This window comes from Ovis canadensis, chromosome 12 (genome assembly GCF_042477335.2).
Source record: "Ovis canadensis isolate MfBH-ARS-UI-01 breed Bighorn chromosome 12, ARS-UI_OviCan_v2, whole genome shotgun sequence".
Taxonomy (NCBI): domain Eukaryota; kingdom Metazoa; phylum Chordata; class Mammalia; order Artiodactyla; family Bovidae; genus Ovis; species Ovis canadensis.
The window spans coordinates 13,216,624-13,243,537 of record NC_091256.1 but is presented as its reverse complement, the minus strand read 5'-3'; the positions used below and the strand labels follow the sequence as shown (position 1 = coordinate 13,243,537).

Here is a 26,914-nt window from a genome sequence, read left to right as displayed (position 1 = left end):
TCCGCTGAGGCTCTTGAGCATTAGGAATAGTGTCATATATACGTTACATGTACAGAACACACAAGCTGTGGTCATCAAAATGGTCCATTACATTCCTTCCTTTGATCGTCACAACAGGCCTGAGTGGGAAACAAAGCCAATAGAACTATTAATGCTCAGAGGGTGAAGTGCACTACCCAAGGCCACGGTGCAGTGAGCAGAAAACAAACATGAGCCTTTGTCCCTTCTCCTTTCATGAGCTTCTCCCATTGTCTCACTCAAGGTTACCTGCAATTAATGGTTCTTTGCACTGGCCCAGATTTCACCTTATATGAGAACAAAACAGTATCCCAAGAGGTACCTCCAAATCATAATCTCACTTTTTACACTGCTTTCTCCCTCTACATAGGACTTCATCTGGTTATTCAAATTTCCTTCCCCAAAATAGTTATCCTCCTTTGAGCTCTAAAGTCTCTTCCATTTAGGAAATTTTAAAACGCCCTTATCTTTTTTAAAAGGCCTTTCTGACACTCTTAAAAAAAAAAAACAAACCCACAAAACTCCAGTGAACCCCAAACAGACTGTAAGAGTAGCATTTTAACAAACATTTCTTTGAGACCAGAGAAGGCACGGGTTTGCAGATGTTTCCCTGAGAACCCTGGCAGGGGAGTCCTGGGCCTCTGACCTCAGGCTGGGAGTACTGAGCCCTAGACACCTGAAGGGGACGGCAGGGGAGGGACGCTGAGAACCAGGTGCTGAGCGTAGTCTGGCAAGGAAGAAACAAGGAGGATCCTGGTGGAGAGCAAGACTCAAGTTTTGAGGAAAACACACTTTGAGATCAGAGAGCATCGTTATTATGCAAACCGAATGCAAATGAGGTGCTGGCCAACTATATGGGTATCTTTGGGTGGAGCCCTTCGGAAAATTCTTCTAGAGACCACCGCTCAAACAAAGGTACTGAGTCAAAATTTTAAATAGAACGTAATGTATGAAAGATTTTCCCCTTGCTCTGGTTGGGCTGGAGGATCAACCACCACCCTTCCCCCTCAGGTTGTAGACTGCTATTTAACGGGGCTCGGGTCACACGACCCACTAGGGCGAACCGAAAAACCGATGAAGCAGAAAAGTGCAAAAGGCAGAGGCAGCTTCCCCCCGCCGTCTCTTCCGACCTCAAGGTAGGGACTCTCTCGAGCATCGGTCTGTTAATGATGGGGGGGGAGGAAATTCCATCCACCCATACCCGGACCTCAAAACTCTGTCATTTCCAGTAGAATGATCGGGCATTCGTCCGGCACACAGCAAAGGGGTCCCAGCAGGGGAAGGTAAAGACCATCTGCAAACACCCTCACGCGAGTGGGGAGTGGAGATCTCGGCCCCTGGGTTCCCGAAGCACGACTCGACGCCTTGCTTTTCCCTCCCCGAGTGCAAAGGCCGGGGAGGCGGGGAGCCGAGCGGGAGGGGCAGGCGGCCGGGCTCGGGGCCCGCCCTCCTCCGCGCTCCGGGCGCTGCGGGCTGGGGCCGCGGCCTGCGGCTGCCCGCCCTGCCCGCGTCCGGCCGAGCCTCCGCCGCCGTGCAGTGCGCGGGGTCTCCGGGAGATGGCTTCCCCGCGCTCGCCCGCGGCTGCCGCTATTGTCTCCCCCGGGCCCGCCGGGCCCCGCGGGCTCGCGCACGCCCTCCGCTGAGCCGACTCCCTGGCCGGTCCTCGCGCCCCTTCTGCCTCCCCGCCGCCCCGGGCCCGGCGCCCGCCGCGTGCTGCCCGAGAGGGAGCGGCCCGGAGGAGGCGGGGCGCCGCCGGAGCCGCAGGGAGCCGGCAGCCCGGGTCTCCGAGCGCACGACCGCAGGAAGCCGCAGTGGGCGCAGGTAAGGCGCGCACCCGGCCGGGCGACCCGGCCCGCGTCTGCGGATCACCCGCCGAGTGGGGCGGACCGAGGTCGGGGGCTCTCCCTGCAGCATGGCAGCTGCGAGGTTCAACAATGGAAGGAGCCGAGGGTTCCCGGGGCGCGGGCCGTGTGGGCGGTGGGCGCCGAGCCCCGGGCCCCGCACCCGAGCGGGCGGCCCCGCCGCCTCCCTGCTCCTGGGGTCTCCGAGTGTCTCGGACCCCGGACGCCCTCTTCCCCACCCCTTTCCCTCTAAACACACTTCCTGGCTCCCAGCGGCAAGGCGCCCTGAATCAGCCAATGGTTTTGGTGTTTTGGTTTGCTTAAGATGAGAAAATAAAAGGCAAAACCTGCCCTGGAGTGAGAGTGGTGGCGTGGTGCTTTCTCTTGCGGTAGGTGAAAAGTCAGCATCTAGCCTAGGGAATATATAATAGATATACATTTTTTTCATGCGGGCAGATAGGAAAATGGGCTTCTGCCTTATAAGGATACTGCAGCAAAAGGGGAAAGCTTGGGAGAGGGAGAGGGGCCTTCATGCTGGAGTTCCAGGTCCTTGGAGGGAGGCGCAGCTCCCCCGGCCTGTACTTGTCTCTGGTTTTCAGCTCCCGACAGCGGTGGCTTTGATGTTGGGGCACAATCGCAGCAGCAGGAAGCCCCGGGGAGCCTGCCAAGGCCGGGTGGGGTGGGGTGGGAAGCCCAGGGGCTCGGCAGGCTCCCGGGCTGTGAGAAGACGTTACTAACATGTGAGGTTAGCGCACACACCCTGGTTGGCCGCGGGGCGCGTGTGAAGACCCTGCCATTGCTCCGGCTCTTCAGGCCGACCTCCTTTCTCTTGGTCTCCACCCCCTTGTGGGGTCTTTATGGCTTCCCAGTCCCTCCAGCCTGGCTGCGATGGAATCTCTATTGTCTCTGCTGCCCTGATGTTTTTTTCTCGGTTCTTTTAGAGAATTTTGTACCCTGGGTGGCTGGTCCCAGCGTGGCACCAGATTCCTTAGCACACAACTACCCAGGCTTCCAGAAGTGGGCCAACATGCCCCTCCTTCTCTGTCTAAACTACCTGACTGTATGGGTTGTGGCCAAGCAGATGTAAGTAATTTGCACTGAATTCCAACCCTGTATCAGCCGCTGAATGAAAACTTCTTCTCTTGCCACACAAGGCCCCAGGAAGATACTGGAAAAGAAATGGTCCAGGGGGTGGCAAACCTGATGCCTCTATACTCCCCCCTCTCGCGCTCCAGCTGTGCATCCCAGAACACAGAAGTTATGAGGCTTCAGAATTGCAGCTCCTCCAGAGCCTGGCGGTCCCCTCTGGGGTTGTGTCCATGGAAAAATTAAGTCGAGTCCCATTTTATAGCCCTGCCTGGCAGCCAGTGGCTGAGGAGGTGGTGGCTTGGAGCCGGAGCCCTGGACTGAAGCTGTGGCTGCCTCCCCTTTGGCCTTTGGGTGAGCCCAAGGTTTGACTTCCACGGCTCTGAATTTACTGCTGAGTGTGCATGGGTGTGTGTGTCTGACTCTGACCAAACTCTCAGCCCTGGCCAGAAGGGAGCTAGTCCATTTCCCTCTTCCTGGAAAGACTGGTGAGGGAGGCTCCACTTATCTGGGTCCTCAGGCCTTTCCCTGGAGTGCTGCTTTGGATTGCCCAGTGACTTGGAATACCTGCGTACTTGGCCAGGATGTAACGATGCTCTCGCAGATATCCCACATTCTTGGGGGCCTTAGGTCTCCTCTCCCTGATTTCTCCACCCCACCAAGGCCTGACATTGTGCAAGTATCTTGTGTGTATGGTCATTCAGCCTGCACAGCCCTGCTGGCCAACAGGAATAAAAATGAGGGACCTCTGTTCCCTTTGGGGGAACTTGTAACTGGCCATAAACTTGAGGCTCCTCATGCTCCCAGGATGTGAACTTGGGTGTGATAGTGCGGACTAGTAGAGAAGCAGTGGGTGGGTTCAGTGTCAGGAGGCCTGGCTTCCTAGCTGTGTGAGTATGAACAACTCATGAACCTAAGACTCAGTTTGCATATCTATAAAATGGGGGGAAATACCTTTGGCTCATAGGATTAAGAATGAAAAACACTGCTTACCATGAACTGAATAAAATCATGTATGCAAAAGCACTGAAAACTGCAGAGTGCTGTACAAAAGTAGGTTTACATCCTGAGCTTAGTCTCACTAGTGAGAGAGGGAAAGCTGGTGGGGATGGGGGAGAGGGGTGAGAGGAAAGGGATATGAAACAGACAATGTTCTGGAAACTTTCCTTTCTGGCTAAGGGAAAGTAATGTGACAATGCCCAGGTGACTGTTCTTCGGGTATTTCTCTTTAAACAGGGTTGCTAGAATGGGACCTGGGAGAGAAGGAAAGTCTACTTAATGATATTTCTAGGGACTCAGGGGGATATATACACCCCCAAAGGCTGACTGCCATCTATAGGGTAGTACTGAGCTGGCAAATAATATTGTAGCTGACACTTACTGATGTCAGCTGGCTAGTCAATGACAGAGGAGAGATTCAAAGCGGGCATTCCCTCTCCAGACCCTGTGCTCATAACTTGGGTGCCCCTCTCAGGGAGATGTTGGGTCCTGGGAAAGGAGCAGCAGAGTTACCGAATTCATTTATACTGGACTCCTTGATTTGAATGCCAGTGAGATGTTATCAGACTGGGATATACCTTAGATAACTCACTTCTCAAGGACAGAGATCCTGGGGGACAGATTTCTTCCACCCAGCCCTAGTCCAGCATAGCACCTCCTTAATTCTTGCATTTCCTAGGATCACATATAGTTTTAGAATTGGAAAGTCATTTCTCTGCAAAGAAATGACTCTTCCAAGGTCACTCGATTTTTAACAATGCTGGAACTTGTTGCACAGATCATTTTACTACCAATGAAAGGACCTGTCCTTTAGCACTTTGGAATGTACCTATCAGTTGACCCTATCATTGCTGGAAAATTCTCTTCTCTCAGGATATCGGTGATGGAATTCACTGTCCTCAAATCTCCATAGTGTTAAAGAGATGAACGACACAGAACACCTTTTGAGCTTTGGAGAAGAAGCCCGCAAGGTATGGAGGAGGAAGAGGAGAACAGTCCCAATAGTCTTGGGGCAGAATATAAAATCTGTGACAAGGGATCTTTAGCAACTTGTCCTTCCTCTTCTTGAGAACTTCCTGTAGGAAGTCTCACCTAGCAGAGGCTCCACAGTGTTTCAACAAGAGGCCAAAAATCATTTGCCTCTTTGGAAACTTTTTTCCTTCCTCCTTAACTTCCGCACCTGCCACTCTTCTTTCTTGAAAACAGTGTTCGACACCCTTCATGCTGGACCTTTCTCTCCTAACCTCAGCCAACCCCAGTCACTGCGAGACTAGTTTCCTGGGCAGTGGGTCCTTTTCTCCTTGGCTTTTCTCCCACGATGTTTTATGGCTCATTCCAAATCTCAGCCCGTGGATCCTGTCTTAGAGGTTAGCTTCTATTTCTGCACCTCCCCACTGTGGAGGTGGGTGCCCTTCCTGAGAGCTGCTCACTCACTCTGGTTCCCCAGGCCCACCAGGAATAAGCTTGCATGGAGGCATCCTCTCCTGCCAAGGTTTCCTCTCTTTCTGTCTTAGTCTACTTAGTACCCTTGACAGCAGACCAGAGGCACAGGGTGAGGGGAAAGGAAGAGAGGGCCAAGGAGATTCCATTTTGAGGAAATAGTACAGTTTGTCTTGCCAGGTGAAGAAACAGATATGAGCTCTTCTCATCTTAGGTCCAAATTAACCTAGAACCCAGACTGGAGTGATTAATGATGCCCAGCCTCCTCTGAGGGCCCCGAGTGTCTGTCCCATCCCTGCCTTGTCACTCTCAAGTGTCTTCCAAAGGGTAAAAGAAGTTAAAGTACGAGGAACACTGGAGGACTCATTTAATTCTGACCCAAAATGGGGAGATTGTTTGCAAGTTGGATATTACGGGCACCTGGGAGAAGGCAACTGTATTTTCCCCCAAAGTATTATAACTAGGACGTCAGATTTATACTTTAGAATTCAGGAAGACATTTTTTTTTCTTTTTTTTAATTAAGAGAAAAGATGGATATAGTTCCCTGACAAGAGATTTTGAAAGAGTGGCTCCAAAGGGTTATCAGTTCTCTGGAGTGCAATTTTGGTTATGCTATTGTAGACGGTCCAAACAAGGAAGGCAAAAAGGAACCATTTGAGAAAAAGTTCAAATACCAAGCAAGGAATGATACAAATACCAAGCAAAGCATGATAAAAAAGAATAGCCTCCAGCACTGAGTGTCTGTCTTCCTGTAGCTTTTCAAACCTTATCTTAATTCCCACCCCCACTGCAATCCTTGGAGGAAATAGACGATGAAATTGTCTCATCCTCCTTTGCAGATGAGAGACCTGAGGTTCAGCTTAGGTTTAGATTCAAACCAAGATTAAGGTTGTACAACTAATGAGAAAAGAGCCAGAGTTTGAATGTAGGTCAAGATACCTTTAGACCCTGGATTCTTTCTATGCTGCACTGGAGGCACCTGTGAGGAAAAAATGTCAATGAGGCCCAGGCTCTGAATGAGACGGGGCTTCCTCAAAAGTCAGGTGACAGCAACAAGTGTTCTTCTTAAAGCCATCTGTGGAAGAAGACGTGATCACAGAGGGAAGAAAGCTTGTCAGTTAATGTTTAAAAAGAGCGCATCTGTTCATTCGCAGATGTTTTTTGAGTGCATGTTAATGATTTTAGGTGCTTTCAGTGGCTAGCACCCACAGCCTTCCAGAACTTACTGCCGGGTGGAGAACATAGACAAGTGAGTAGGCTGTAGTATGGGATGCTTAAAGAATTCGCAAATGAGGCATTTAGAGGGGTCAGAATTCCTGGTGGAAATGAAATGTTAGCTGAGATCTGAACTTCAATCAGTAGGTGTTGGGATGGAACGGGGAGTGAAACAAGTGGTGAACGAGGTAACGGAAGTGTAGTTTAATTTGGCCAGGACTCTTGCCTGGAAAATCCCACGGATGGAGGAGCCTGGTGGGCTGCAGTCCATGCGGTCGCGAAGAGTCGGACATGACTGAGCAACTTCCCTTTCACTTTTCACTTTCATGCATTGGAGAAGGAAATGGCAACCCACTCCAGTGTTCTTGCCTGGAGAATCCCAGGGACGGGGGAGCCTGGTGGGCTGCCGTCTATGGGGTCGCACAGAGTCGGACACGGCTGGAGCGACTTAGCAGCAGCAGCAGCACTGGAGGAGCTTGCGTTTTATCTTTTGCTCATCCATCACCCATTATGCATTGACTGCACATGGTGGACCTGAGTGCATAGCAGGGAAGACAGACCAAATGAATCACTGGGAGTAGGAGCTGATGCATGGCAAGGACTCAGCAGATGGTGGCGGTCAGCTTCTTTATCATCCTCCAGTAGCAGGTGCTAAACCCTCAGAATATGCGCTTGAGTTCAACACGGTCCCTGATCTTGGGGTAACCGCACTATACTCCATAAAACTCAAGTGAACAGATGAGCTTCATGTAGGAGTTAATTCTGTAAGCTCAATATGAGTCAGTTGTCCTATGGTTGCCCCCAGGCAGCATTTCTTAAAAAAGTATAGAAACTAAGACTAGAGTACTTAATATTTTGGGGGACACGAATTCTGAGAACCTAATAAATGGTACCTGGAATCAGTTACAATTGACTACAATCAATTACAACCTGGAAAAATCAATTACGATTTTGCCTGCCTTATCTAGCTTCAGAATCCCTGATGCTACAACAGGAAAGTGTTCATTCTTCGCTAGACTGGTCAGAGCACCCTCAGAACACAGTGTTTAACAACTCTGTCCTGTGTGTAAAGTGTTGTATTGAGTATTGTGGGGAAGACAAAGACAAACAGGAGGTAATTTTTTCCCTAAGATTAATGGGCTTATATTTATAAAGTGCTTTGTAGTTATAAACCACATACATGGATGTTTGTTTTTGTTGTTTTTAGTAGCTAAGTCATGTCTAACTCGTGCGACCCCATGGACTGTAGGATTTCCCAGGCATGAATACTGGAATGGGTTGCCGTTTCCAACTCCAGGGTATCTTCCTGGCGGAAGGATCAAACCCACGTCGCCTGTATTAGCAGGCGGATTCTTTACCGTTGTACCACCAGGGAAGCCCCACCTACATGGATAAGTTATCTTTATTCTAATCACCAGTAGGGTAATACCAAACAATATAAATACAGTGGGATGCATTAAAATTTTTACAGACATTTGAAAGAGAGCAGAGTCACTTTCAGTCATAGGAGATGAAAGAAGGCTCTAACATAAGAGCAGGTCGGGCAAGCCAGAGTGTTCTAGAGGGCGCTCGCCTGAGCGAAGGGGTGCTCCAGAGGATGTTTGTGTGAGCGGAGGAGTGCTCCAGGGAGCGCTCAGGTGAGGGAAGGCGTGTTCCAGAGGGCACTCGCGTGTTCCAGAGGGCATTCACGTGAGCCAAGGAGTTTTCCAGAGTGCACTCGCGTGAGTGAAGAAATGTTTCAGAGGCCGCTCGCGTGAGCAAAGGCGTGTCCCAGAGGCCACGCGCATGAGTGACAGTTTGTGGGAGAGCGTGGGGCCCTGAAGAATGGGAAAAAGACCTCAAACAATTTTGGCCTCAAACAAGATTCAGTTTAGCCTTTACTTATTTATTTTAAATTTTATTTTATTTGCTTATTGACATATAATTGATTTATAATCATTTGACTCAGTCTCTTTTACTACTTGTGTGACCTTGGGCAAATTACTCAATTCCTTTCCTGTTTTCATAAAGTAAGGATAATAATATAAACATTTAAGGACTGTTATAAGGATGACACAAGACAATACCTGGCGCAGAATGCCAGATAGGGTGGGGGTGGGGGAAAGATCTGTTTCCTTCCTTCTATTTCTTTGACACTTAGGTTCACTCATCGAGGCTAGGGTCACACTTGGGTATCAGCCGTCGCCTTAGTGTGCTGGAGTCCTTGAAGAGTAACTGCTGACATTATTCACTGACTGTGACCCTTATGGTATAGTCAGTCACCAGGTTAGTTACATGCATCAGATGGTTACACAACTGTTAGGTCCATTAGTGCCCACAACTTAGGGAGATGGTAATAGCTATTTGTTTAGGAGCCCTGTATTATAGGAGTGTGTAGAAGCTGTCAGGTCCTGAAGGAGGGCATGGAAACCCACTCCAGTACTCTTGCCTAGAGAATCCTATGACAGAGGAGCTGGACAGGCTACAGTCCGTAGGGTTGCACAGAGTCGGACACGACTGAAGCGACTTAGCGTGCAAACGTGACGCACATGTTCACTTAGCCTTCCTCTCTGTCAACCCCTAGTACACCCCCCCCCCACCTTCGCTTTGTTTTCACCAGAATAAAGTGTGATAACCTCACTCCAGGCAGGACAGTGGACATATCCTTGGGGTACTAATTTGACAGATTTGTGATGATGTTTACATGCATTGAAATGGCGTTTCAGCAAGGTAGCTATGGATGGTTAGCTCCATTGAGCCTGCACGTATAGCCACGTTCTGGCTTCTCTCATCCAGCTGCAGGCATGCAGGTAATCTCTGCTGAGGACAGCCTCTGACTGTTGCTACCCTATTGTAGACCCTGGGTGACGGACACATGGGCAAGGGCCCAATGACGGTGGGGCTGGTGGGATGTGAGTGTGCCTCACTGAGCCAGGTGGGCAGCTGAGTCCCTATGCTGGGTATAGCCTTGGCCTCTGTCTCCCTTGGAACTTCCTGTGCAAAGTGGGACATCAGTTCAGTTCACTCGCTCAGTCGTGTCCAACTCTTTGTGACCCCATGAATCGCAGCATGCCAGGCCTCCCTGTCCATCACCAACTCCCGGAGTTCACTCAAACTCATGTCCATCGAGTCGGTGATGCCATCCAGCCATCTCATCCTCTGTTGTCCCCTTCTCCTCCTGCCACCAATCCTTCCCAGCATCAGGGTCTTTTCCAATGAGTCAACTCTTCGCATGAGGTGGCCAAAGTATTGGAGTTTCAGCTTCAGCATCAGTCCTTCCAATGAACACCCAGGACTGATCTCCTTTAGGATGGACTGGTTGGATCTCCTTGAAGTCCAAGGGACTCTCAAGAGTCTTCTCCAACACCACAGTTCAAAAGCATCAATTCTTTTGGCGCTCAGTCCGACTCTCACGTCCATACATGACCACTGGAAAAACCATAGCCTTGACTAGACGGACCTTTGTTGGCAAAGTAATATCTCTGCTTTTGAATATGCTGTCTAGGTTGGTCATAACTTTCCTTCTAAGGAGTAAGCGTCTTTTAATTTCATGGCTGCAATCACCATCTGCAGTGATTTGGGAACCCCCCAAAATAAAGTCTGACACTGTTTCCACTGTTTCCCCATCTATTTGCCATGAAGTGATGGGACCAGAAGCCATGATCTTAGTTTTCTGAACGTTGAGCTTTAAGCCAACTTTTTCACTCTCCTCTTTCACTTTCATCAAGAGGCTTTTTAGTTCCTCTTCACTTTCTGCCATAAGGGTGGTGTCATCTGCATATCTGAGGTTATTGATATTTCTTCCGGCAATCTTGATTCCTGCTTGTGCTTCTTGCAGCCCAGCATTTCTCATGATGTACTCTGCATGTAAGTTAAATAGGCAGGGTGACAGTATACAGCCTTGATGTACTCCTTTTCCTATTTGGAACAAGTCTGTTGTTCCATGTCCAGTTCTAACTATTGCTTCCTGACCTGCAGACAGAGGAGATGGGAAAAAGGCATTAGGGCGTGTACAGAGCAACACCAAAACGGACAGGACTCCTCCTCTACTCCCCCACCGCCTAGGTTACTTCCTACTTAGGAAAGAAATCTTGACCCCTCCACGTGCAGAGATGCAGAATGGTTGTTGTAACACCATCTAAGACAAAGGTGTTGTTCTTGTGCCCCTATTCGAATGTCATGTCATGTACACAGCATCAGAATGTTTAGGAAACACTGAGAGCGTAAAAGAAGGAAGACGAGTTTGAAACAGCTTACTGGGGAAGGTTTCTGAGGATCTTGAGTTGGGGTGGAAAGAGGAGAGAGAAAGCGGGAGGGAAAGCGTCTCCAGCTGCACTCATGGCTCTTGAGGCGCTAAGGGTCAAGTGGGAAGGGTAGGACCCCCTGCACTGTGGCAGGGGTAGGCAGGGGGTGACCAGCTGGACAGGAGTCCTGGCTGGGATCCCCTGTGAGTGGGCACTGTCAGGACCTCTGCCCACTTCCCAGCCCCCTCCCTGGTGTCCCCTTCCCTGTGGTTTGGAGATTCTGAACACTGGGAGGCCTTCTGGGGGAGGAGCTCATCTCCTAGTTCCCTCTTAGGGCCCTGCATCCCCAGTGGGGTTTCCCCTTTGACCTTGGTGAATCGGAACCCTTGGTCTCCTCCTGGGTTCTGTGTCCTTGGCTGACCCGGGGCAGGATATCCTTCCGGTCTGCTACCAGGAAGAGGAGAGAGGGACTTCATGGATGCGGCGTGAGGCCAGGCTAACCACAGCCAAGGCCAAGGATCAGGGGGTCAGTGACTTAAAGGGTCAGGCTGCCTCGTGGACAGCGCTTAGGGGAACTTGTGCCTTGGAGAGGTCGGGAGCTGGGACCGGGGGAGGAGTGGCAAGGCCTGTGTCAGGGATCCGTGTCCTCCACCTTCTCATGCTTCCGGTGCCGCTCGCAATTTCCTTTTCCATTTCCAGATCCCCTTAGGTTGAGCACCCTCTCCTCGGACTCTGCTTTTTAACTGCAGACTTCCCTCTGACACCCCTGAGTAAACCAGTATCAGATGTTTGGTGGTGTTTTGCGTGTGGTGTGTGTGTGTTTCCGGTTTGAAAGAAGGGGGCCACTTGGGAACTGACACCCCTTCCCTTGCCCATCCTGGTTTGTGAGGACCCCAGGGTTCTCCATTGATTGAGGGGATAACCAGCCGCCGCTGAGGCTGACCAGGTTTGTTTAGGCCAAGGCCCCCCGGGGCTCTGTGTCTGGGGTCTCCTTCCCTGGCGTCTCCCTCCTGTGAGCTGTCCTGGCTGGCCCAGCCTGGTCCTGCACCCTGGAATGTGGACAGGGAAGGGCCCTGGAACTTAGGGGCCCCGCTTTCCTTTTCTTTGGGTTCAGCTTCCTGCTGCTTTTCTTAGGCTTCTGTGCCAGCGGCCCTAGAACTGTCCCCTCAGACGTCTAGGCCGGCTTCCTCTGCCCCCGGGGAGCTGCTGAGGGGGTGAGTCGGAGGGTGTGTGGTGGGTGGGAGTGTGCGGGGTGGAAACATGTGCAGTTTGTGTGGTTGCTGTGGCTCTGGGCCCCTGGGAGTGTCTGCAGTCTATTGGGGACTTTCTTGATTTGGGGAGCGGGCACTGATGGAAGATATTCAGACAGCCTATCAGGATTGCTGGGTTAGGGACTGTGGTGGCAGAGAGACAGCGGTCAGAGCTGGCGGAGGGAGGTGCAGAGCCTCCCTGCCGAGAGGGCGGGAAGGAGCTTGCCCTGGGGACAGTGCGGGGGGCCGGTCTTCACTCCTCCGAGGTTCCCATGGGTGACTGGCTCAGTCTTTTTCTGCTCGACTTCCTTTCACCCTTCCCTGAGCCGAGCAGGTGGCTGTCAGCTGCCCACACAGCCTGGCTTGCCCGCTGGCTCCTCAGCTCGGGCTTCCAGCCGTTGCCCTGCCCCTCCCCACAGGTGGCACCATGGCGTGGGGCTGCTGGCTCCCTTTCTGTACTTTGTGGACTTGTTCTGGGGACCTAGCCCCCAGGTCCTTCTAGTCCCGGGCTCTGACCATCATCAGTGCCAAGCGTGTCCTCATGGGGAGGAGCGTGGGGCTGGGGCAGGCTTGTTCCCGAGGACCAACAGCAGCATGTGGCCTCCCCACACTGGGTCATGGGCCCTTCCCAGCTCTGCGGTGAGAGCCGGGGCAAATGCACTGACCGTTTGTGGGTCTCATTTGCCTCATTTCTATTAGACAGGCGGATCCTGTCATGGAGACGGGAGATAGCCTTTCAGATGTCCAGGAAAGGTGCTACCAGAAAACAACTGAAGAGTGGTTAGAAGTGAATGAATTGGAGACACTCCCTGCAGATCAGAGAGTTGATCCTCAGCAAAGATGCCATTCTTGTGGAGGATGGTCTCACTGGCGTTATTCAGTTGACTCTGGCTATTCTGATGCCTCGGTGGTTACCCCGAGATACTTCCCCATCCTCTTGCTGTGGGCATGGGGCGTCATTTGCGATGCTGCTCAGCGCTCCCTTCTTCTTCCCTGCAGACTCTGATGGGTTGGCCCTGCCCAGCTTGTGAGGACTTGAGGAGTCTGCACTGGAGCCGTGAGCCAGAGTGACACCACCTGTCAGCTCTCCCCTCCGGTGAGTCCTCCAGGCAGAGCAGAGCCTTGCTGGTGTGTTGGGTCCTCACTTTGGTGCCTTGGCTGGATGGGAACAGCTGTGACCTGCTTTCTGGATTTTGCTTAATGGGCTGGCCTACTCCAGGGAGTTTTCCCAGCCCACGCAAGAATCCCGGAGAACTGGATTCCAGCGGGCATGAGCTGGGGAAGCTAGACTGGAGGTTCAGCTGGAGGTGTCAGGCAACAGTCTAATCTTGTAGGAGCTCTCAGCTGCAGCCTGCAAATGGCACTGGGAAAGGCTGCTGTGTCCCCGTGCCCGCCTCCACCCACTTTCTTATTATCCCCCTCCTTTAGGGGCTTCCTTTATGCTTCAGGGGCCTACAGTAGATTCAGAGAGGCTGAGGTTTCCTAGATTTTGGAAACGTTAGGTTGTCTTTCTTCTGTAGGTAGGTTGGGGCGCACTTTAGTGGGAACTGATCTGAACTAGAAGGACTGGTTCCTGGAGCGGAGGGCAGGCAGCAGAGACAGCGGGAAACGTGGCCCAGACGGAGAGGAGGTGTGGCTGCTCTGGCTCCTGGGATGGTTCCTGGGTTAGAAACTCACATGCTGCCAAGACCTTTCTTTCCTTTTTGCCAGATGTTCCATTCAGCTGACTGCCAGCTCCTGGTCCTGGGCCCTACTGTCTGTAACAGGGTGGCTCTTGGAAAGTTTTGAGAGGAGCCGTGAGCTGCTGCCTCACCTCTTCCATCCCTGACTGTCTTAATACCAAGACCCCACGCCTGCAGGGTGTGTGCCAGGAGCTCTGAGCCCCAGGAATCCCGTGTGTGCGCGTGTGCGTATGTGCGTGTGCTCTGAACAGAACCTGCTGCACAAATGGTTTCCGAGCAGGGACTGGGGACTGAATGCAGACCTGAAGGGTGTAACTGTGTCACACGGCCTCCTGACCCTCTGCTCTCTTAGAACCAGAGAGCCTTTTATTAGGGCTCTTGGGTCCGCTTTGGCTTCAGATTGGTGGAGAATCCAGGGTAGGCCCAGGGGAGAGAGAGATGGAAAGTAAGTCCAGTAGCAAAGACTGAGCTACATGGGACTGCTTTAATTTGGCTAAGAGGGTGCTGGAGAGGGGCTGTGTGAGTAGGGAGACAGCGCGAGTCTCTTTCTTCTACATTTGGAGCTAAGTGAGAACCATGCCGAGAGAACATGGTTAATAAGAGAAAGGCTTTGTTGGTGTGTGTTACTCAGTGATGGGCCTGACTTCAAAGCAGCCTGCAGAGTTGTATAAAACCTGTAGGTTTTCATTACGGAAGCAGGGATCGGCTGCACCTGTTTGAGGCAGAGCTGACCTACTTGACTTCTGATCATACCTCCCTGCTGGAGGAGTCAGATTCCTGGCACAGGGCACGCTGACTTCCCTGTTGGAGCTGTGGGTGGGGAGACGTGGAGCAGGACAGCAGGGTGTGGGATGAGGGGTGGGTGATGGGTCCCTGGCTGCAGAACCACTGGAATGGAGGTCTGGATACGTGTGGCTGTTGGGCGTGGCTAGGGGGAGGGTCCTCTCAGAAGAGTAAACTCTGTGAGCCAAAGGGATTAAGCCTTAATGGCCTCCAACCCTTTGACCCATTCTGTCCGGAGAGGTGGTGTGGAAGGTCTCCTCCTAGGGCAGCCCTAGGACTGAGTCATCTTAGGGAAGACAGAGGCTTGAGACTGCACATTTCTCGCCACCCTTCTTGATATCTCTCCGTTTCACCTGCTTGGTGAAGATGGGCCAAGATGGGCAAGGTTCAGGCGGGGATTGAATTATTTATGATACATCTGTCACTTTCGCTAGATTGTAAGCTTCCTGGAATTGTGCCATTGTCAACTGAATACTTGGGTCTAGTATGGCGCCTGGCACGTAGCTGGTACTCAACACCCATTAGATTCCACTCTGTGGCTCAGCATGTGGGGAGAGGACCCAGAACCATTAGTCTGTCCCAAGCAGGGCAGTTCTGATACAGTGGCCCCCATCGAGGCAACAGGAAGCCCTCTCCACCCAGAGCTGGAGTCACCGCTGGCCCCTGGGGCCCCGCCTTCTCTGGCACAGGCCCTGCACAGAGTCAGCTCGCTGCAGGGACTGCCCTCTCCTTTCTCCCCACCCTTTGACTCTGAACCATTGTTTGGCTCTGCTCGGACCAGCCTCCTCCTCTCTGACCTCCAGCCATCTGTTGGCAGCTGTGTGAACCTGAGTTTGGTGCCTGGTGCTGCTTAGACCCTGGCACCGGCCCGCTTGGCCATAAGCCCCTTTCCCTTCACCAGCTGACTGCCCGGTGCTCTTCGGGGTCCCTTTCCCCAGTTCCTCCTGTATTCCTGGTGGTTCTGAAACCTTAGTCCTTGGTGTCAGATCTGCACATCTGTATTGCCTGAGGGTCTTGGAAATGTTCAGAGTCCAGGGACTCACCCTACTAAATCAAACCCTCCAGGAGAAGGGCCAGGAATTTGTATGTTTGAAAAACTTACCAGATGGCAATTACAAGCATTCAAATGTGGGCCCTGTATTAGGTAATATTATTGGGTCAGCGTTACATTTTGCAGGTATGCTGACTGGCGTTGTGTTTACCTCGGAGAATGGCCTAGTTCTTCTGTAGAGATTCAGGCCAAAGTATTTAGAAGTGAAGCACTTGCATCTTACTTTCAAATGTTAAGCAGAGAAAGTGTGTTCAAATGTGGGGAAATGTTAATGATGAGTGCATGCAGGTGAGAGGTAACTGGCTGAAAATGGTCTTTCAGGTGGTTTTCATCTACTTTCTTGAGAGATGGATACTGGAAGAGAAAATAGCTGGGGCCACCAAGGCGCACAACTCCAGGGGGCACCCCTCTCTTTGTTGTGGTAGACGGTGTCAATCACACAGAGTATGGTGTCTGGGTGCTCCTTGCAGTTTGTGAGAGTGGTCTTGGCCCCTGCCTTCTCTTCCCGGATGAGCTGCAGAGTAGCAAAGACCCTCGTCCTCCTCCACCCCAGCTCTTTCCTGGGACCTACAGCATGCATCTTTCTTTCTTTCTTCTTCTTCTTTTTTTAAACAGAATCCTTAGTAGCCCTTGAGGACTCAAGGAATAGAGAATTTGTCAACCCAGCAGAGTTTGGCAGGGAGGGAACTGAACTGGAAAGAGAATGGGGGAGGCAAGAAACACGAGACTCTGATTCTTAAAATACTTTGTGTATCCGCACCCCTCCTGGAGGATGAAATTCAGGAACGCGCCCTCAGTGGAAGCCAGCTCCCTCTAGCTCCAGGTGGTTGGGATCCTGCCTTCTCTTTCTCTAGATTTCCGCTGTGCCTGCTGCAGCTCTGAACCTTCACTCCACCTTGGGGGATGGCTCTCCCAGCCCTGCCTGCGCACCACGGGCCCGTCCACAGTAGAGCGAGCAGAGCACTGCGCTTTTGGAAGGCAGCTGCCGGTGTGGCCCAGACAAGACTTGTCAGCAGGCTGGGCCTCCTCTGCTTGGCCTGGTGGTGTCCTGGCAGGGAGCCAAGGGGCTGGTGGTTAGAGAAGGGTAGCTCAGCTTTCTGCATTCGATTTCCAGTTTGGAAAGAGCCTTAGGAGCTGGGCCTGCTGGATCTCCCTCAGGCTTTTTTTTTTTTCCCCTTGGCTACACCATGTGGCTTCTGGGATCTTAGTTCCTGGACCAGGAATTGAACCTGGGCCCTCAGCAGTAAAAACGCCAAACTGTAACCACTGGACTGCCAGGAAATTCCCCGTTGGGGCTTTCTTCTCTTTCTTCCTAGGGCTAACTTTGGAGTCCTCTGAGAAATCAAGAGAAATCAACAGGACTGAAGGGAATCAATAGATCAGAATCAAAGAATCCCAGGGCTGGAAGGCATTTTGTGTGGTGGTCTTGTCCATTTGCCCACCTGCATTTACAGATGCTAAACCTGGTCCTATTAGCTGAAGCCTAGTCCTTCCTTTGAAGGATCCTCAAGGAAGGATCCATCTGTATCCTGACCACCCATCTCCTTGTCTGAAAATTCTTATCGTCAGAAAGCTCTACCCTTATGTCCCAGTTCAGGAGCATTTTTTTCTCAGTGGAAATGAGGTGATATTGGAACTTGAGCTTAGTTGGGAGGGTAACAGAATCATACACATTTAATTTTGGATACATATTTTAAGCTGGTATTTGAGGTATATATAAGTTGCTTCGCAAGTGGTGCTCGTGGTAAAGAACCTGCCTGCCAATGCAGGAGACATGGGTTCGATCTCTGGGTCAGGAAGATCCCTTGGAAGAAGACATGGCAACTCACTCCAGTATTCTTGCCTGGAGAATCCCTTGGACAGAGGAGCCTGGTGGACTATAGCCCATAGGGTTGCAAAGAGTCGGACACGACTGAAGGGACTTAGCACATTGAGAACAAGAAGATAGGGCCCTTAATTCAACCTGGGGGTCCGGAGAAGGCTTCCTGAAGAACCTGATGTCTGAGCATTTAGAATCAAATAAGCGAAAACACTGGCAGTTGGGAAGGGTGCCTTGGAGCAGAAAGATACTGCGTAAAATCACAGAGGTATCAAATAGGTAGTAATGAATGGTTGGAGATGGGAGGGAGATGTGGGCTGGTGATAAAGGCCTTGTTAAGAAATCAAATAGCCTTTGAAGGGGTTTAAACAGAGAGTGGGATGATTAGATTTACGCTTTAGAAAGAGCCCTCAAGCCGCTTTGGGGAGCAAGCGGTAAAGAGGGAAAGGTTAGCAGGAAGGATGTTAGAAAGAAGGCTATTACGATAGTCCAGCTGAGAAGGTGTGGGTGTGATTAGGGCGGCAGCAGTTAGGATAGCAGGAGGGACTCGATTTGGGAAGAACTCGGAGGACAAGCCGTGGTGACTGGATGGGGCTGAAAGCAAGGAGGGATCCAGGAGGACCGTAGCTGCCTAGCCTGCGTGACTGCGTGGTGCCCTTCACGGCGGTGGGGAACCAGGAGGGGGAAGGCTGTGGGAAGGAAATACGGATGTGGTCGTTCATTTGGGCATCTGGGCTTGAGATACGGGTGGCCATAGCGACTTGAGGAGAGAGAGACTCATCTGGGGCCATCAGCACGCACCTTGTATGAGTGGGGAACAGACCGAGACTGCCCAGTGTCAGCCAACCCGAGGCGGAGAATGGAGTCCTGTGCCTATACCAGCATTGCAGGGGTGGACACAGGAAGAGGAGGACAATGGTGGAAGACGAGAAGAAAGAGAGTCATGGGAGGCAGCGGGTCAAGAGCACGGGAAGAAGGGAATGGTCCATGAGCCAAGGGCAGCAGCGGTGTCTGGGCAGATAGAAACCTCTGTGGAAGCGGGGAGCCTGGGCGTTGTTGCTGGGGCATTCCAGTGGAGTGCAGGGGGCAGAAGGCAGGTGGCAGTGAGTTGAGGAGCCAGTTATGGAGACCTGAGAAGCACCGTGTGTCGTCTGCTCTTGGCTCGGAAGGGAAGGGAGCACTGAGCGGGCATGAGCTGAAGGACAGGAAGCCAAGGTGATTAGAGTGTGTGTAGGCTTCTGTTTCTTCTTTCTTTCTAAGACCAGAAGAAGCTTGAACATGTTTAAGTGCTGCAGAGAGCAAGCCAGGTAAGGGGAAGAGGTGAAAGTCCGGGAGAGGGGCGGGGAGTTTGTGGAGCATGTGTGGAGGAGACCCAGTGGTGGGGCAAGTGCCCAGGAGGCTTCTAAGTCAGCGGGATGGGCACTGCTTCCCCAGAGGCCGACGGAAGAAAAAGAGGCTGAATGCAGGCATGGCTCAGTTAGTTAGTGGGCAAGAGAGGCAAGATGTTGAGAGAAATTATTTCCAGTGGCCTCAGTTTCTCTCTTCACAGCGGTGCCAGGCCAAGCCGTCTTACTACTATGCTTGTTCCAGCTTGGGGCTAAAAATAGAGCCATTCTCTGGATTAAACCTGGAGGAAGGCATGGCAACCCACTCCAGTATTCTTGCCTGGAGAGTCCCCATGGACAGAGGAGCCTGGCGAGCTACGGTCTACGGGGTCACAAAGAGTTGGACATGACTGAGTGACTAAGCAGAGCACAAGCTCAGTTCAGCTTTGAGCGTTTATCTAGTCTCCTATCAAAAGCACTGGGCCTCCTTTTCTTGGGTCCAGTGTCCCGTCTCTGGGCAGCCAAGTTCTGGGTATCTCCATTTGCTCATCCAATTCCTTGGAATTTGAAATAGCAGGACTCTCTCTTTTCCTCTGTGGATAAAAAGTAGTCTATAAGGAGATGTTGAAAGGTGGAGAAGTGAGAGGAAGCAGCGGAGAGCCGTTTTTGCATACCCTGAAGCTGGGCTGGGGCTATTCCACTTTGGGGGAAATACATTCCAAGACTCACGGAGCCAGCCTGTGCCTAATGGGTGCTCCAGGGCCTGGGAGGGGGCCGCATGTAAAGGGTGCTCTTGCCCTAACTCATTTGGGGTGTGATGGAACTTGCCACCGTGCACCTATCTGAACTTATTTTCTATTGAAGTTTTCAATTTTCTTATCAGGAAGGACATGCTTCGTGTGTCTGTAACTTGCTGGGCAAAACAGTACAATAAAATGAAGGATTTTTTTATAATTTTAGAAATGGTGAACTCAGCTGCTGGTGAGGAGCATCAGAAGTGACTTACTTCACACTCAGCTATCCCAACCTAATCTGAAACACACATACACACACAGGTCTGTGGTTCTCAGCTTTGGCTACAGTCTGAAGTCTCCTAGGGAGTTTTTGAAAATACCACTGCCTACTGCAGACCAATTAAATCCGAATCTCTTGAAAGTACCTGGGCTTCAGTACTTTTAAAAATTCCCCCAGTGTTTCTAATATGCAGCCAGGGTTGAGAACCACTGGGCCAGGCTAACCAGTCATCACGACCATGTCTTCATGCCATTTCATCCCACAGCACCTGAAGGAGAAGGATGCCAGTGCTGGAGTAAATGAACCGGGCTGCTCAGGCAGAGGCAGCTGGCCAGGCGTGTGTGTGTGTGATCTTCCTGTCTGGTTTCCCAAGGGCTGAGGGAAATCAAGATTTTGGCACACCTCCCCTTCATCAGGCACCCGGGTCTTACCTGTTGGCAAGTTTTGTTTTATTGCTTGTACTGATTTATTTTGGGAGGATCTCAGTGCAGTCTGACTGGTTGTTTCATAGGGCCTTATTGTACTTTTCATTATAGATTTATTGAAGTATAATTGACATATAGTAAACTGTACATATGTGAAGTGTGCAACTTCATAAATTTTGAAGCCAGTGGTAAAGAATCTGCCTGCCAAAGCAGGAGATGCAGGTTCAATTCCTGGGTCAGGAAGATCCCTGGGAGAAGGGAATAGCACCCCACTCCGGTACTGTTGCCTGGAGAATTCCATGGACAGAGGAGCCTGGCGGGCTGTTGTCCGTGGGATCACAGAGTCCACACAACTGAGTGGGCGACTAACAGTTGCACTTTCGCTGTAGATTAGTTTTCCTTTTCCAGAATTTTATATAAATGGAATGCTACATACTCATAATCTTTTGTCTGACTTGTTTTTCTCAGCATAGTTATTTTGAGATTCACCGTGTTATTGCATGTATCAATAATTATACTGAGGGGTATTCAGCTGTGTGGACGTATCACATTTTTTAATCCACTCACCTGCTGATGGACACTGGGTTGTCCCCGGGTTTTGATACGCCTGAGCCTTCCCCGCCGCCGCCCCCTTGGCAACCACAAGTCTGATTTCTGTGTCTGTGCCTCTCTTTCTGTTTCGTAGATATGCTCATCTGCACCATATTTTAGACTCCACATATAAGTGATATCAGTATGGAATTTGTCTTTCTCTGTGTGACATACTTCACTCAGTATGATCATCTCTAGGCCCATTCATGTTGGAGAGCTGTCAATTGACTGCAGAGCCCTTGTCTCTATCTTTTTGTCTTTGCTGATGCAAGGTGCCTCCTTCTTTCCTTGGGGTACCTGTAAGTGAGATGAGGATGGGATTTAGGGACCAGAGATAGAAACACGTATGGATGAATGGAAGGGTGGATGAATAGATACGTAAAGTTCTCCTGGTGTCTCTCTGATTTTTTCTCCATCTTTCTGTTTCTTTCCATCTGTTGTAGGCACTCAAGAAACAGGCAGTGGCCCAGATTCTAGCGCCCAGTCAAATTGCTGACCCATCTCTTTTTGAGACCTAATGACTGGTATTTTTACCCCTTCCTTGCAGGTGCCCAGACACCATGCCACAGTCCTGCAGACCGGACGTTGCCATGAAGTAGACGACTTCCTTGTCTGCTCTCTCCCCCGTCCTCACCATGTCTTCGACTCAGGGCAGTGGGGAGCACTGGAAGTCCCTGGAGTCGGTGGGCATCAGCCGCAAAGAGCTGGCCATGGCTGAAGCCTTGCAGATGGAGTACGATGCACTGTCCCGGCTTCGGCACGACAAGGAGGAAAGCAGGGCAAAGCAGAACGCAGACCCCTCTCTGATCAGCTGGGATGAGCCTGTCCTGGATGTCTATAGCAAGCCAGCCGGAAGGCGGAAGGACCTCAAGCTGCTACGCGGTCTTTCTGGCTCCGATCCTACCCTCAATTACAACTCAGTCTCCCCACAGGAAGGGCTGTCCAACCACTCTACCTCCCGGGGCTCCCAGCCTGGCCCAGATCCCTGGCCCAAAGGCTCCCTGGCCGAAGACTATCTCTACATTTTTGATGGTTCAGATGGGGGGCTCTCCCTGTCCCCAGGACCAAGGCACAGAGAAGACTCTTCTAAGAAACTGTCCCCGCCTCCTCTGCCTCCCCGAGTCTCTATCTGGGACACTCCTCCCCTGCCTCCCAGGAAGGGGTCCCCCTCCTCTTCCAAGGTTTCCCAGCCCAGTGACATCAACACTTTCTCTTTGGTTGAACAACCTCCAGGCAAGTTGCTGGGGCCCCGGATCCTAGAGGAGGAGGAGGAGCTGGGAGGTGGGAGTCCGGGGCGGCCGCTGGGGTCCATGGACTACGACGGCATCAATGACGCCATCACACGGCTCAACCTGAAGTCGACCTACGACGCAGAGATGCTGCGGGATGCCACCAGGGACTGGAAGGAGGGTCGGGGGCCCCTGGACTTTGCCAAGGACACTCCTGGGAAGCCCGTGGCCCGGAGCAAGACTATGCCCCCCCAGGTGCCCCCCCGCACATACGCCTCCCGCTGCGCCAACCGGAAAAACGCAACACCCGGCAAGAACCGCCGCATTTCCGCAGCCCCGGTGAGGACCTCTGTTTCTTCTGTGCCCGTTCCCCTTGTCCCTCAGAAACAGAACAGTCCCTCTTTCCTCTTCGCTGTCCGAATGCAGCTCTGCTCCACCCTCGCCCCTGGCCTGTGCCCCAGGCCAGGCTGAGGAAGGGAGGAAGGATGCCAGGAGAGGGAGCTCCTTTTCAGGGCCAAGTTTCGTGTGTCCCGGCCAAGCCGCCCTTGGGGGTGCGGGCGTTTCTGAATGCCCGCTTAGTGATATTAGGGGAGACCTGGGGTGAGGAGATGCAGCACTGACTCCATGGCCGAACGGCCTCTGCTTTCTGACTTTCTGCTCGGCCAAAAGTGCTGCGTGACGATGGGGTTGAGTCCCGAGCCTGACCCATGTTTGGCGCTCACGGAGCCCGTCCTGGCCAGACGTCTCAGCGTCTTGCGTGATGAACCGCGGTGCAGAGCCCTGCTGCCTCTCACCCCGAAGCTCCACGGTGCTCGCCCACCTTCTCTCTCTGCTCTCTCCCCCACTTCTCCCCGGGTCTCTGTGTCTCTGCCCTGCTGTCTCCTCCCTGTCCTCTGTGCGCGCGCGCGCATGCCTCTCTCTCACTGGAATAAAACATACATCCCATAAATCTACTCTCCTAACCAGTCGTCAGTTGCAATTCAGCAGCGTTAAGTACGCTCATGTTGTTGTGCCATCATCACCATCATCCATCTCATTTTGCAGTGAAAATATCTAGAAAAAAGTATGCAGTATGACAGTAATAGCTTCACTCTTATCAGTACATAGTATACAATAGCAGAGTATTTACACAGAAGCACAGGGTAGGTTTTTCTCTTTGGTTTAAAAAGTGTCAGCAGCATCCCCTTCAGGGCAGGACCTGAAGCCTGCTTCGTGTTTCGCCCTTGGGCTCTGGAAACCCTGGCCCCAGAGGAGGCAAGAGGCACCCCTTGGCAGATGCCTTCTGTGCTAATGGCGTTCCACTTCATTCCATCCTTGTTTTCTCCTTACCCATTGTCTAACGGACACTGGGGCTTTCCCACGTTACGTCCCAGTAATTGGGATCCTCCACGACTCTGGAAAAGCCACGTGGTCCTTCCTTCCTGTGCTGGTTAAGAGAGTCCCCAGAGCAGAGGCAGCTCCTGGGATAAGCTGTAGGGCACCAGGCTCTTTAAAGGCCCTGCTCCGAGAGGTGGGGCTGTTCCTGCTATTTATAGGGACAGGGAGAGTCTGTTCTCGCACAGCTGGGCCTGCTCGCACCGAGTCAGGCCACCCTGGTAGGTGGGCACCCCTGTGGCTCCCTTTCCCCCTCCCCAGCTCTCACCCTTCCCACATCCCCTGTGTGTTATCAGAATTCTTGGGGGAAACTTGATCCAGAGTCTCCTTGAGGAAGCTAGGGCAAAGCAGAGCTCTTGCCCGTTCTTAGGGGGACATGCGGCCTTGGTCCTCCCCACCCCAGCCTGGTGTGGGGGCTCACCCCAGGAGCGGGGCCCCTTCCGGCTCCCGGCCCACACCACCTCCTCGCCTTCGCCGGGCCTCCAGCGGGAGCGACCCTCCTCATCCCGGGCCTGCAGGGCCGGCTAAGGCAACGGCTGGCTCCACGTGCCGGCGCGGGGCCCCTGCTGCCAGCCTCTACCTTGCAGGTGCCCCTGGCCAGCATCGGGTGATGCCCGCAGGGCCTGCCGGCCAGGCAAACGTAAGTGGCTTTGTTTTGTTTTCTTACGGAGCCCGTGAGCGGCACTGAAAGGGCCTGCGTGGCCCTCGCTGGCCACTCTGTTTTCTGCCCCTGCCCCCCCCCCCCCCCCCCCCCCCCGTCTGTCTCTCTGTCTCTGTCGCTCTCGATTCTGTGGGTGAGCTGCTGACAGTGGCGCTATTGTTTTGACTGGGATACAGCACGAACTTGGCAGGGCCGGGACCTCCCATGCCAACTGCCCCCACGCTGCCCTCCCCTCTCTGCACACCCTCCATGCCTGCCCAGGGGGGCAAGGCCAGGGCCTCCATGCCAACTGCCCCCACGCTGCCCTCCTCTCTCTGCACACCCTCCGTGCCTGCCCAGGGGGGCAAGGCCAGGGCCTCCCATGACAACTGCCCCCATGTTGCCCTCCTCTCTCTGCACACCCTCCACCCCCGCCCAGGGGGCAAGGCCAGTGAAGGAGGGTCACTCAGAGGAAGCGAACTGGATATTCAAAGGAGGAGCTCACTTGCTGCCATCTGCCCTGGGGCGGGGCAGGCAGGATGAGAGGTAGGGCTGGTGTGAGCAGACTGGTGCGCGGCTTCTCGGAAATGGCGCTTTTCCCCGATGCCGGCTGGCGCCCCATCTGAGCCGTCACTTGGTTCCTTGTGGGTGGCCTCCCCGGGGCTCTGGGCAGGTCTGTCAGGCCAGACCTGCACCAGCCGCTCCTCCACTTTGTCCCCCCGGGGCTGTGCTGCAGGCCTTGTTGGAGGGCTGCTTTAAAACTCTCCGTGGATGACTGGACAGCCCTGTGGTGGAGGTCCTATCTGAGAATCCCAGGTGGCACACACGTGTTCTTGCACCGGAAGCGGAGCTCAGGCAGGCTCCCTGACATTCCAGCTGTGGGGGACCAGCAGAGTAAAGACCCAGGAGGACCTAACCCTTCTAGCAGGTCCTTTCCTGCCCAGAAAGCTGCTTTGACACTGTATTCCGCAGACAGCATTGACCGGGAAGGCACGTGTGTCTGAGTCACCGCCTCCATCTGTGGTCTCTTAGTCTCTCTGTGTTGGGTCCCTGGGGCTTGCTGTGGATGTTGAAGTGTTGCCCAGGGCCCCGCTTCCTTGGGGACTGTTTGGGCAATCTGCGGGGCTTCCGTTCTGGGGTAGGGGAAACAGCTGTCCGCTCAGCTTCCCGCCACGCCTCTGAGAGCACCCCCCAGAAAGTCAGCCCCGGGGTCCAGCAAGCCGGGCGCTGCGTGACCTGCAGGCTTGAGCTTATTAGACACTGGCTTCTCCAGAAGGAGGTTTGGCCACACTCGCATCCATCTCATCCAGGCTTCCAAACTCAGGCAAGACTTCAAGTGCTTTTTCAACTTGGCTCTTAGTCTCCCAGGACAGTATTTATCTATTAGATAAATACATTCCTGAAAGTCCCACCTTTTCCTATGCCCCTCTCACCAGGAAGCCTTTACACCCAGACGTTAAGAGTTTGGATCGAGGAGCGGCCTGTGGGAAGGGGATGATGAGGGAAAGGCTCTGAGTCAGCTGCTCTTCTCTTAAAGGTGGGCTCCCGGCCCCACGCCGTCACCAATGGCCATGAGCTGTTTGAGGTCTCAGAGGAGAGAGATGAGGAGGTTGCTGCATTTTGCCACATGCTGGATGTGTAAGAGTTAATGACGGGGTTAGGGAGGGCTGTGGGATGGGGAGGAGACTCGCTCCTTTCAGAACTTTCCAGGCAGGAAGAAGAGCCATGTGTAATAGATCTCAGTGATAACTATGGAGCTCTTCCTGCAGCCGGTATTGGTAGGCTCTTTTGGAGTCTTAGAATTTTCACATTTTGGACAACATTCATGAAACTTGGCTCTAACAAAGTATTCCAATCACTTCAGGAGCAGTTGCCCTTAGGAGCAAATATACTCCAGATGGAGATAAAGGGTGTAATCTTATCTGGAGCTAAAAGAGAAAGGAAATGGATCCGGAAAAATATTCCTCGGAACTTAATACGGAAAGCTGTGTTGTTTAGAATTGTCCCTAATGTTCAACTCAGCTTGAGAAACGTTTTGCGACTGTAACAAAAGTGTCAAGAACATGGTTTAGCAGAGATGCTTCCCCACTGTCCCCATGCTGGCCTGAAGACCGGGAGGGCCGCAGGCGGGGTGGGGATGGAGCGGTCCTTGGGCCTCAGGACGGAGGTCCCAGCAGGCGTCTTGTCCGCCACTGTCTCCCGAAGGCACAGGTCTTCCCCTCTCTTTCTGCACAGCCTCCGATCCGGCTCTGATGTCCGGGACTACTCCCTCACCGGGTACGTCTGGAGTGCTGTCACCCCGAGCCCGGAGCACCTTGGGGACGAGGTGAACCTGAAGGTGACCGTGCTGTGTGACAGCCTGCGGGAGCCACTCACTTTTACCTGCAACTGTAAGTTGGGGGGGAGGCGGCGTGGGCATCCTCAGAGGTGGGGCAGGGGTGACTGTTTTGAAACCCCAGACTGCTTCACTGGCTGGTGCTGGGCCTGCAGGGCGAGGGGGCTCAGGCTGAGCCCCGCCTGCCTCAGTGACCCCCTTGTTGCCCCCCCGCCTCACCCCTTTCAGGCTCCTCCACTGTAGACTTGCTCATCCACCAGACCCTGTGCTACACCCGTGAGGAACTCAGGGATGTCGACGTGGGTGACTTTGTGCTGAAGCCCTGTGGGCTGGAGGAGTTCCTGCAGAAGTGAGTGAGCGGGGGGGGGGACAAGCGGGCAGGAGGTGGCGCGTGTCTTCTGGGGCGCAGGGCTGTGAGAGGGCTTCGCAGGGGCACGCTGGGCTCAAGGCCTGGCCACAGGCAGGACTCCTGCTTTCCGGGCATACTCTCAGCCACGTTGCGCTTTCCCCAGGAGCTCGGTCTTCCAGAGGGCTTGGCTGGCTTCCTGAGACAAATCTGCTGTGGAAAGGGCT

The 26,914-nt window shown here is 52.9% G+C and overlaps 1 protein-coding gene and 1 non-coding gene across 5 annotated transcripts in view; both read left to right on the top strand.

Moving 5' to 3' along the window:
- The first annotated feature begins 1,479 nt into the window (after positions 1–1,479).
- PIK3C2B (phosphatidylinositol-4-phosphate 3-kinase catalytic subunit type 2 beta) overlaps positions 1,480–26,914 on the top strand; it is a 67,518-nt gene continuing 42,083 nt past the window's right edge. The window contains exons 1-6 of one of the 4 annotated variants that reach the window (XM_069545207.1): positions 1,507–1,839; positions 13,073–13,169; positions 21,311–22,331; positions 25,544–25,644; positions 26,242–26,396; positions 26,570–26,690. In XM_069545207.1, coding sequence (XP_069401308.1) covers positions 21,399–22,331; positions 25,544–25,644; positions 26,242–26,396; positions 26,570–26,690 — 1,310 coding nt within the window. In that variant the 5' untranslated portion in view covers positions 1,507–1,839; positions 13,073–13,169; positions 21,311–21,398. Of the gene's footprint in view, positions 1,840–13,072; positions 13,170–21,310; positions 22,332–23,570; positions 23,588–23,687; positions 24,007–25,543; positions 25,645–26,241; positions 26,397–26,569; positions 26,691–26,914 lie in introns of those variants that run through there. The other 3 variants (XM_069545208.1, XM_069545211.1, XM_069545209.1) reach the window with 3 other exon arrangements.
- On the top strand, positions 8,749–8,878 carry LOC138416698 (small nucleolar RNA SNORA3/SNORA45 family). The gene has a single exon (XR_011247818.1). It is a non-coding gene; the product is annotated as a small nucleolar RNA SNORA3/SNORA45 family (small nucleolar RNA).